Source organism: Rhinolophus hipposideros (genome assembly GCF_964194185.1).
Source record: "Rhinolophus hipposideros genome assembly, chromosome: 2".
NCBI classification, from domain to species: Eukaryota; Metazoa; Chordata; class Mammalia; order Chiroptera; family Rhinolophidae; genus Rhinolophus; species Rhinolophus hipposideros.
The window spans coordinates 103,800,125-103,812,442 of NC_138048.1; the positions used below are offsets into that span (position 1 = coordinate 103,800,125).

Sequence of the window (12,318 nt, forward strand, 5' to 3'; positions counted from 1 at the left end):
GTTGCAGTGAGAGCTTTACCTCTCAGCGTTAGAAAGGAACACACGTGCACAGTGGGAGAGGACATCGCGGCTAAGTTCTGATGAGCAACAACTATTTATTCAATATGTGCTCTGTGCCATGCAGAGGGGTTCATCATTAACCATCGAAGCCATTTCACTCTCTGCGCTCTGCAGAGACCAGATAAGAAGACAAACAGAAAAGATTCTCAAACTCCCTCGGAAAAGTTAAAATATTTTTCTCTTTCGTATAAGAAAAACTCTTTATCCTACAGAAGGTTCCGACCCCACTACGGTCAAGCTCAGCTGTACACTTTTACAGACCCAAGTTGCTTAAGACAGAATTTTATTTCTTAAAAGAAGTTCCATATCAAAAAGGAGCTGACTGATACTCAAGGGTACTAAAGCAGTGTGTTTACACGGCGCTGTTTTCCGTCCTAAACACAGGCTCACCAGGGTGTAAGGACACCCAGCTATCCCCTCCCGCAGGGCACTCACATGCCTCTCAGTAACGCACTGCCCACCACCCAAGCTCAGAGCTGCAGTTCCTATGTTTCAAGATTGGCCGACATCAAATAGTCTTCACTTCGGACCACGGAAATAGCAACCATGTCTGGAAGTGCCAATGTGTTTCTATCTGAATTTCGTGTCCCTAGATCTTGTGTTAAATGCCGTGCCTTGATTTTTTTCATTTAGAAAATGTCATTTTAATGGGGTTGCCCTTCGATATAACAGTGTTCACTCGAGTAACAAAAGACTATCACAGGGTTTGTACCAGCGAGAAATGACTGTTCTATCCACAAGAACGGGTTTTTTCCTTCTTCTCTATTGCAAAGTGGGGGATTGGCAGGGAGAGGTGTGGAGGCAGGAGAGGTGGGAACACCGCGGGGGAAAGAGTACCTATGACAACCCAAAAGCACTTACCATGGCTTATAGGCCCCCTTCCTACTCCAGTCCGCTGCTCTGCCAACTCCCCCACACAAAGGCTTTTGCTACATCCTATACACACCGAAAGTGCCATTTCCATGACTTTCAGTAGGAGAGTCAAGAAATCCTAAAGTCATCTCATCATTTTATATCAACATGCTATTAAATTCCAGAAATCATAAAGAAGAAAGGTCAAAATATTTCCATATGTTGAGTTAAGCATCTACTTATTCAGTCCCACGAGTAAAAGTGCCTAGAAACTGTAAATCCAAGTTTTGGGGAGTAAAGTTACATTCCTTACATCTTAGTCCCATGTGGAGGGAAGATGCTTTTCACACTCACTCGCTCTATACCTCTACTTTTTAAACTATCTCAACATAAGAGTGTTAATTAATACTGACTAATTTGGGAGTTAAAAAATTTCTTCCATCTGTTTTCCATTTTTTAACCTTTAATCAAAGCCCAGGCAACAGAAGGAATAAAAAGGAAAAATTACAACAAGAATAAGTTTTGAACATCCAAATGGGATTACAGATGCTCAAAAAATGTACTGGATAGGAACACACCAAAACAGGTTTTCAAAGCACAAAGCTCTAACTTATTTCCACATAACACAGCTCACATGTTGTTCAGATTTGCTCTCCTGATGCCCCTGCACAATAGCTTAAACGAAATATTTAACACTGGTTCTAACCACACGGAAAAAAAAGTGACAGCTGGAACAATGATGCCACCTGGTAAACATGGGATTTTCCCATAACGTTCTTTTTGCCGAGGACATTCTGAAAGGACTGATTTAAAAAAGCGTGACAGGCACAAAAACTGCCCATTCTTTAAAACACAAATCTTTGATAAAAGAACTTCATTTCTTTCTCTTCCGACATCTTAACTCTTCCAGGAAGGGGTACTCCTACCTTGCTAGTGCGTGTAAGAGCTCGTACGCTGTACGGCCTGCCCTTCTCCCCAGCATTGGTCAGAGAGAACCTTCACGATAACTGGGCTCCTCCGAGGAGGTCCAGAGCTTACCCATCCAGAAGATTCATGGTGGTCGATGCCACTTCAGCAAACAGCAGTATTTTTCCAAGCTGCCTTGTCTGCAAATTTTGCCGGTACATCTCTAAGTCGAAATTTTCTGACAAGAAGGCGTCCGTGTCAGTCACCACAGGTACTGCAGTTGGGGTGATTTCGATTTCAGACGTGTAGGATGCAACAAACTTCAGGGAGAGCTTGCTGGATTTTATTATTCCTTCAGGACCCACATGTTTCCCCAGCCACTGCATAAGAGGATCCCGGATTTCCTGTGTCATAAAGAAAGACATGGAAAGGTCGTAATTTGGCATTATGTAGATGATGGTAGCTTCTCCTTAAAATGCCACTTGGGTAATACAAGTACCTCATAATTCATGACCAATAAAAGCAAGATTAAAGCAGTCCAAACACTGAAACTACTACACAGAGGACGACAGTATGCTAAGCATGCTGATACTATAAAAATGAACTGCAGAAACCAGGATCCAAGGAAACAAGTAGAGCTCATTTTACTTTCTATCCTACATTAGCGCCTAAATTCTCGAAAGTGCCCTCCAGCTCAAGAGTTCACTAGTAATTCTCCAGTCCTCTGTGTATTTTACAGAAAACTTGTATCTTTATACTTTTGCCCCACAAGGAAATTCACTGTCCTACGTGGAAGGAAAAAAGAAAACCCAGGTGAAAGCATTCATGGAAGACAAAGCACGAAGACAGCAGAGCATTTGTTCTCAGCCTCGGGAGGACCTCCACCTCCTCTGTCAAGACCAGTTGGTCACCACAAGCCACTGACTGGCCACCAACAAGGGAGAAACGTGTTTTCACTCAGGGAAAGTTATGGGGTGCCCAAAAGCTGTGCTCTCTGTGCCCCCAGTGAAGGACCAGGTAGGGGAGGCAGAATCTACGCAGCACCCAGAACACATTTGCTATCCTGCCCCTGAAACTACAAGGAATCGGAGCCTCCTGGGAGGCAGCAACATCCTGTCAGACCCCAGGGGCTCAGAGGCCCCCCTCCGGGGTGGGACATGAGTGAACCCCAGGGTTAGGGGTGAGTCCCCCTCCCAGGAGGCCTGCACAGACCTACTAACACCTGTCAGTTATCGTCATGCAAATGCCAGGCCTTTCAAAGGAGAAAACCGTCCCTCTGTTAAGATCAGGGCTAAGTCCCAAAGCTCCACTTGGCTACAGAGAAGCAGCTTCAAAGATAAAATTCTATTTAACTAAATTCAATGAATGAAAGTTTAAAACTCATTTTCATTTTGCAAAAAACAGAGAAGACAGAGGAACCAGTTAAATGACTTCAGAAGGAAGAAATCAGAAGAAATCCAGAAAGTGACACACTTTACAAGACAGAAATCTTCAACAAGCTAATGTTTTGGGGGGCGGGGGGTGACCTGATCTAGACGAGAAGAGGCCTTTAAAGCTATAATCAAATACAATGAATGCTGCTTTATTAGATTCTGGTTTGAAAAAACTTGTTGGAAAAGACGTTTTGAGACAATTAGGAAATTTGAATACGGACAATATGTATTAGATAACAAAAAAGAACTACTGTCAGTTTTAGAAAATGGTACTGTGGTGATACAGGAAAACGTCCTTCATGTCAGAAATGTACACACATCACGATATCTGTCATTACACCCACAGTAGAGGAGCAAGTACCTCAAAATGCTAACAATCGTTACATTTACATAATGGGTATTTGGGTACATGCAACACTATTCTCTCTTGTCTTCTAAATGTTTGAAAACACTCATAATTAAAGTGAAAAAAACACCCCAAACCGTAAAATAAACATCAGCTATTGTAAAATAACAGAGTCAACTAAAAGATGTTGGCAACGCCTTTATTCGCAAAGTTGACGGGACGCCCATCGTACGGCGGGCGTTCTCGGGGGCGCAGAGGGTGCAGCAATGGACACGGGCTGGGGTCCCTGCCCGCAGAGCATTCATGGTTCAGTGTGGGTGTCAGAGGATAAAACATCATCAGCACAAGACTCAGAATGTTACGTAGGCCTAATTGCCCAGGAGAAAACTACTTGGCAGAGGACACGGGTAAGAAGTGCTGGAGGCAAGTCATTTTTGGGTGGGGAGAGGGGGCATCCACAGAGGAGTGACGTTTAAGGAGAGACTTGGAGGAAAGAAGGGAGGGTGCGCAGGAATACAATTTTATAATCATGTCATTTGTATTTATTTCCACAGAGGGATTTATGGATTAATGACATAGAGCCAGGGACATAGATCGAGCAGGGGAGGACGAGCAATTGCTGGGGAGGGGGAGAGCACTGCTCACACCGGCAGGGCCCCCAGGGCCACAGTGAGAACTGGGGCTTTCACGCCAGGACAGGATGGAGCCCTGGAGGGTTTCCAGGAGCGGAGTGAGGGGACCTGAGTCCGTGACAGCAGGGTCACTCCACACTGAGGGCCGTGTGGAGAGCAGACGGAGGGGAGCAAACAAGTGAAAGCAGAGACCACTTACGAAGACACGTAAATTGCCCGGGAGGCAGGCGACAGGGCCTGGACCTGGACCACGTGACAGCGGGCCCGGTGGGAAGGGATGGGGTTCTGCATGTGTACCCAGAAGCAGAGGCTGTAAGATGTGCTGACAGACCATACCAGGGGTGTCAGAGGAAGTGAGGAACCACAAACAACCCCGAGATTTGTGGCCTAAGCACCTAAAGGTTGGGGCTGCTGCTGGAAATACCAACGGAGGAGCAGGTTTGGAGAGGAGGACAACGAGGGGTAACGAACATCAGGAGTGTAGGGGACACGTCCATGTACGGATATGAATTTGGGGATCACCAGATGACAGCTGATTATCTGAAGCCAGGAGACAGGCTGAGAGCGAGGAGGGAGTGACAGAGGATGAAGAGAGGTGGTGTTGGTTTTCTGGGGCTGCCACAGCCAAATGCTACAAACTATGTGGCTTAGAAGAACAGAACTGTATTCTCCCAGTTCTGGAGGCCAGAGGTCAGGGGTCAAGGTGCCATCAGGGCCACACGTGCTCTGAAGGCTGTAGGGAGACGGTGCTCTAAGCCTCTCACCCAGCTTCTGGTGTTGCCGTCATCTCTTGGCCACCATCGTCACACAGCCTTCTTCCCTCCGTGTGCCTACGTCTTTTGTCCTCTGCTTAGGACACCAGTCATACTGGATCAGGGCCCACCCTAGTGACCTCATGCTAACTTGATCATCTGCAAAGACCCAATTTCCAAATAAAGCCACATTCACAGGTTCCGGGGCTTAGGACTTCAACGTATCTTTCTGGGGGACACAATTCATCCCACAACAGGGATCAATGCTCAGATGTCAGGCAGATGAGGAAGAGTCTGCAAAGGAGACTGAGAAGGCAGAAAGGAAATCGTGCGTGTGTAGGTGTGTAAGGTGGGGGAGTGTCCTGGGAGTCACGTGCGTGCAGTCCTGTGGACACGAGAAGGCAGGAAGATGACGACCGAGCAGTCAGAAGAGGCTTGACGGGAACGGTGGAAGGAGAGAACATGCAGACCCAAGGACAAAACGCTGGCAAGGAGTTGCCTCTAAAGAGAAAAAAAAGAATGGGCAGTGTGCTAGAGGGAGAAATGGAGCCAAAAAAGGTTTGGTTTGTTCTGGTCTGGTCTGGTTTGGTGAAATAACAGCTGTCTTTCTGTTATATGAATGGTCCTATCGAAAAAAAACAAGAGGAGAACAGGTGAGGGTGGAACCTACGCTCAAGCAGAGCCATCGGCTGAGGGAGCCGCGCTGCTCCCCCACCGGGATGGCCAGGGCTCCCGTGCCCTCTGGGACATGCCGCGCTGCTCCCCCACAGGGATGGTCAGGACTCCCATGCCCTCTGGGACACCCCGCGCTGCTCCCCCACTGGGTCACAGCCCTCTCTTGCCCCTCGCTGGCTGCACAGCCCTCCAGGACAGCCCTGGGCACTGACCCACGCGGCCACCACCCTGCTCCAAGGCAGCGTGGCGGGGGGAGTCCTGGTGCCGGGGCTGATGACATCATCTTCTGATTCCTTCTATTTTCTCAATCGACAGGAAGCAAGATTGTCAGCTAAGAACAAACAGGAGGAAGGAGGTGTTGGAGGTTTGGGAAGGGAAAGTGAGGAAAAAAAGGAAGTAGAGACAATAGTATGAGGATCAGGCAGCATTCAGGGTCCACCTAAGCTTAGTGATTCTGAAATTAGATAAGCAGTTGGCATAGTTTTGTGTTTTTGTGCAGCCACACTCAGCGACGCAGCTCTGCAGCATGGGTCCAGAGAAGGCAGAGGGTGTAAATAAAGCAGCAATGTGACTGACCCACTACACACGAGGCACTGACATAGACAGAAATAAAGGGACGGTCCTGGCCTAAGAGCCCAGCCCGGTGGGGAGGGGAGTGAGGGCAGCACCTCCGACAAAAAAGGGTGGGACAGGGCCAGAGGGAGTAACCAAGTGCCACTCCAGGGAGGAGTGCACAACAGGAGGTGATCCTGCCTGAACAGCCACCAGAAAAGACATCGGAGGAGGTCAAATTGAGCTACCACAAGCTACACCGAATCCTGCACACGTGCTAACTTTCCATCTTTGCACAAAAGCCAAGATGAATTTTCAATGGAATAGTCCCTGTTCACGGTTATTTCTTGGCTATGCACTCTCCTAGGGGAAGAACACAGAATTAATAAGTAACACACAAAGGTAATGGGCTGACTGTTGCTGCCCCCCACCCCCAAAATTCATATGTTGAAATCCTAATCCCCAAGGTGATGGCATTTGGAGTTGCAGTCTTTGGGAGCGAATTAGATAAGGAGGGTGGGGCCGTCGTGAAGGAGCCTGGTGCCTTCCCAAAGCCACCCAGAGCGCTCCCGTGCCCTCTTGCCAAGGACACAGCAGAAAGACGGCCATCTATTCCCCAGTAGAGGGCCCTCACCAGAACCAACGATGCTGATTTCCTGATCTCGGACTTCCAGGCGCCAGAAGTGTGAGAAATAAGTGTCTGTTGTTTATAAGCTGCCCCGGGCTGTGCTAGTCTGTTGTAGCAGTCTGAATTGACAATGATACCCCCAAACCTCAAATCTGGCCGTTAGTTATAACCACCTCTGCTCCTTAAACTTTGGTCAATACCCTCCAGGCATAGAAGTAACAGATATGAATTCCTTTCATCACATTTCCCAGGACAGCTGGATGTCACAAGAAGTTTCTTAACTCCAGTTTTCATTAACTCAAGCAGAGAGGTAAGTGGTTATTCAGCAGGAGTAGGCAATGTAAATGAATCCCCCATTCAAAGTCAGTGAAAACCAGGATGAAGCCAAAAAGACACAGCTAGCTCTCGGTGGAAATTCCAAACCAGAATAAAGCAGGGAATCTCCTCTGGAGCGAATTATCCAACTGACCATGTGCACGTCATTCATCTAAGAAATATGTATGGAGCACTTCCTGTGTCTCAGAAATAATGCTACAGTGGGAAGAGAGGAGGAAACACCAACATACATACACCCAACTACAAGAGTACGACAAATGCTAAGAAAATTCATTCAAAAAATTCACATATACACTTCCCTTCGGCGAAGTGGGTCAACTCGACTTGCCAAATTTAATCACCTATCCTTACTGGCATACAAGTTGGGAGCCAGATTCTCAAGGAATTACATTATCTCTGCTATGTCTACTAATTACTAAAGTGATATTCCCAATTATTTGTTTTAGAAAACAATACTTAGCGATGCACAAATGTGCAAAATAAATTAAAATTGACGAAAGCAAGGCACACATTTTCTTTTTTTTCTTATACATCTTTCAAGACTTACCCAAAGCCAAAAAAAATTACTCAGAACTAACAGAAACTAAAAGATATAAGACCTGGAAGGGCCGGCCCAGTGGCTCAGGTGGATAGAGCTCCATGCTCCTAACGCTGAAGGCTGCCAGTTCGATTCCCACATGGGCCAGTGGGCTCTCAACCAACTGGTTCAATTCTTCGAGTCCCACAAGGGATGGTGGGCTCTGCCCCCTGCAACTAATATTGAACACGGCACCTTGAGCTGAACTGCTGCTGAGCTGCCGCTGAGCTCCCGGATGGCTCAGTTGGTTGGAGCGTGTTCTCTCAACCACAAGGTTGCCGGTTCGACTCCTGCAAGGGATGGTGGGCTGTGCCCCCTGCAACTAGCAACAGCAACTGGACCTGGAGCTGAGCTGCACCCTCCACAACTAAGACTGAAAGGACAATAACTTGAAGCTGAACAGCACCTTCCCCAACTAAGACTGAAAGGACAACAACTTGACTTGGGGAAAAAAAAGTCCTGGAAGTACACGCTGTTCCCCAATAAAGTCCTATTCCCCTGCCCCAATTGAAAAAAAAAAAAAAAAGATACGGCCTGGAATCTCTTAAGAAATATACCCGTATACTATACGTAATTTCCCTAAATATTTATATTCACTACAGTCAAATGTAACTTTAAGCCATCAAGTAAAACTGAGTACACAGGGGAAGTATTTAGGCTCTCCCACCTCCATTACCCCTGGACAAGAGAATAAAATTACGTTTGCAAGCAATATCAGAATTCCTACCTGTTTGATGCAAATCTGTCTGATACGCCTCTCAAATGCACTCAACGTACAACAATGACTTAAGAGCCACACCAGTAGCTGATGTCACATGTAGGGAAAAGGAACAAGTCATGATTCTTGGGTTAACTCTACTAATGACCACTAAGGGAGTGTAGAAATGCTCTTGAAGAAAAAAGTTTGCATCACATCTATCAAGGCAAATGGGGCTGATGTAAGGAGTATTACCCAACCCCCCACCCCAAATCTACCTAAGTCTTTGAACCCAACTACCAGAACATAGCTAAAATGTCACTTCTTTAGGGCAGACTTCTCTGACCCACAGCCTGTCCCAGTGTGGGTTAGGACTCTCTTTCATAAACTCTTAATGACTTTATAGCACTTATCAAATTGTAATTCTGTAATGTGTTTAACCATTTATCCAATGGCCCCACTATCTTGCTACAATGCAAGCTCCATGAAGTCAGCGAATGCATGTTCCTGTCTTGTTCCCAACTGTATCCATGGCACCAGCTGCCAGGTCTGGCAAATAGTGCATGATTAATAAGATTCACCATATAAATGCATGACAAGTTCTTTACCAAGAAAACGCCACAAGTAACATATGTATATGTATGTATGCATATCAAGAAGTAAAGCCCCCAAAAATGCCAACAATAAGAGATGGTCTTGATATGGATACATAAGCATCAAAAAGAAATCTGAAATCTTTGAAGCCAAATCAGTCTTCTTGAAAACAAATCAACTGCTATCAAATTCCACCCCAATGAAATTCATAAAAACCTTCTAATTAATGTTGTTTTTTTAACATTTGAACTTCAAGAATTTAGTATTTACCTTTCTCTAAGATTTCAGGCTAATTAAGTACAATTTAGGTAGAACCAAAAACTGAGTGTTTTATAGTCACAAAGCCCTTCTGAATTAGCCACAGCACTAGGGAAACACTAGTCATTCTCAAGAAAGGTGACTGTCCCTTTGTTTCTTATTGGGACATGTTGCACACAACATAAAAACTCCAAGGAATCTACTAAAAAAGTACCAGGACTAGTAAGTGAGTTTTGCAAGGTTGCAAACTACAAGGTCAATATACAAAAATTGGGTGTACTTCTATATACACAAAAATTAGTGTATTTCTATATACCACCCATGAATATTTGGAGTCTGAATTATTTGAAAATACCATTTTAATAGATCTGAAATACTTAGGAATAAATTAAACAAAACATGTACACTGAAAACTACAAAACACTACTGAATTAAAAATTAAAGAAGACTCCCAAAAAAATTAAAGAAGCCCTAAATAATTGAAGAGATATACCATGTTCATGGATCAGAAGACCAAATATTGTCAAGATGTCAATTCTTCTCCAAATTGGGAGTCAATGCAATCCCAATCAAAATCCTAGCAGGCTTTTTTTTTTTTTTTTTTTTGTAGAAATTGATAAGCTGATTCTAAAACTCCTACAGTAATAGAAAAGACCTAGAATGACCAAAACAATTTTGGGAAGAAAAAAGTTGGAAGACTTATATTACCTGATTTCAAGATGTATTATAAAACTGCAATAATCAAGACACATATAGATTACTGAAATAGAATAATGCCCACAAATAGGGCCACACATATATGTCCCACTGAGTTTCAACAAAAGTGCCAAGGTAATTCACTTGCAAAGAGGATCATCTTTTCAATACACAGTGCTGAAACAATTGCACATTTATATGCAAAAAAACAATAACAACCCTTCACCCTTACTTTGAATGTATATAAAAATTAACTTGAAATGAATAATAGACCTAACTGTAAAACTATGAAACTTCTAAAATAAAATGTTGGAGAAAAACTTTCTGACCTTGGAATAAAGCTTTTCTCAGTTAGAATATAAGGAGTATGAACCATAAAAGAAAAATATGATAAACTGAACCTCAAAAAAAATTAAGAACTGCTACTCCTCAAGAGATAATGTTAAGAAAAATGAAGAGACAAACAACAGAGTGAGAGAAACTGCTCTCAGCAAACTCATATATCTAACAAAGGACTTGTATCCAGAATATAAAAAGAACTCTTAAAATAGAATTATAAGAAAACAACTCAACTGTCTGTTTGAAAAGGTTTGAACATTCACTACCCAAACGAAAACATCAGATGGCCAGTGAGCACATGAGAAAATACTCCGCATCATCTGTCTCCAGGGAAACACAAATTAAAATGACGATGAAATACCACTACACACCTGCTAGAATGGTTAAAATTTTGATTTCTGACAATATCTAGTGTTGGCAAATAATGTGACATAACTAGAATTCTTGGTGGGGATATAAAATGGTACAATAATTTTGGAAAACTGGCAGTTTCTTATCAAACTAAACATACACTTGCCATATGATCCAGAAATTCTATTCCTAGATATTTACTCGAGCAAAATAAAAACACACGTCCACACAAAGATTTGTACATGAACGGTCATAGCAACTTTATTCATAATAGCCAGAAAACAAAAGCAAACCACCCAAATGTCCACTAACAGGTGAGTGGATAAATATGTATGGCATATCCACACAATGGGACAGGATTCAGGAATAAAAAGGAATGAACGACTCATACTGTGTTTCCCCGAAAATAAGACCCAGCCAGACAATCAGCTCTAAGTATCTTTTGGAGCAAAAATTAATATAAGGCCCAGTATTACATTATATTATATTACATTACATTACATTATATTATATTATTATATAATACAGGGTCTTATAGTAAAATAAGACCGGGTATTATATTAATTTTTGGTCCAAAAGACGCATTAGAGCTGATTGTCCAGCTAGGTCTTATTTTCGGGGAAACACAGTACATGCAACAACATGGATGAATCTCAAAAACACAATACTGATTAAAACAAAAAGAAGACACAGGAGAGTATATACTGTATGACTCAATTTAGATGCAAGTCCAGAAAAGACCAATCTAATGGATAATAGGAGAACGCAGGTCAGTGATTGCCTGAGGCTGGGCTTGGGGTGGGAGAGTGGACAAAGACTGACAAAGAAAGAGAAGAAGTGAGTCTTGTGAGATATTAGAAATGTTCTCTGTCCTGATTTTAATGGTGGCTACTCGGGGCCTATATGTTTATCAAACTCTACACCAAATATAAATCATACCTAATGTTGATTTTTTTAAGATATGCAAATAGCAAGAAGCTCGTGCAACACTGAACAATAACTAAAGTCCACAACACTCTGTTCACTTACGTCCAAAAGAACACCCGTATCCCAACTCCTGAAGAAATGAATGCTTAAATGTACATTTGGTGCAAATACACAGCCATGGCTGCTCTAGGGTTAGCTAAAATATTTTAACATGTGCGACAGAGAGTGAGTACAAGTAAGATCAGAGACGTCCAGAAGGCTCTGTCCCGTCACATGAGGGTCATTCCACCCCGTCACTCGTCTCATCTCCTAGATAAGCCCATGTCACAAGATTCAATACTAGGTACCATGTAGCCATAGCTCTGATCCAGCGTTGGAGTCAAACTATGTATTACCATCTCTAATGTGTGTTTTGGTCCTCCTCTTCCCAAGAAACACCAAATAACTGATCTTATCCTATAGAGGTTTTCTATCTCAGAGACACATTTGCCTCATTGTAAATAATCAGATTAGTTGTGCTTCAGTCATAACATTGTAAGTTGCTAGGCAACCACAAGTGTATAAGTCAGAAAATGAATCCACACAGACATGGAATACAAGCTGTTTTTATGGGTGTCTCATTCTCAGTTAAACATTCTCAAGGAAACAGGAGTAGACACTCTTCTACTCTCGTGGCATGGAACAACCCCCTTCTCATGACAGGTATT

General features: G+C 43.4%; 1 protein-coding gene across 4 annotated transcripts in view; it reads right to left on the minus strand.

Moving 5' to 3' along the window:
- HLCS (holocarboxylase synthetase) overlaps positions 1 to 12,318 on the minus strand; it is a 194,352-nt gene that overhangs the window by 129,134 nt on the left and 52,900 nt on the right. For all 4 annotated transcript variants that reach the window (XM_081029111.1, XM_081029110.1, XM_081029109.1 and 1 more), the window contains exon 6: positions 1,951 to 2,222. In XM_081029111.1, coding sequence (XP_080885237.1) covers positions 1,951 to 2,222 — 272 coding nt within the window. The remainder of the gene's footprint in view (positions 1 to 1,950; positions 2,223 to 12,318) is intronic.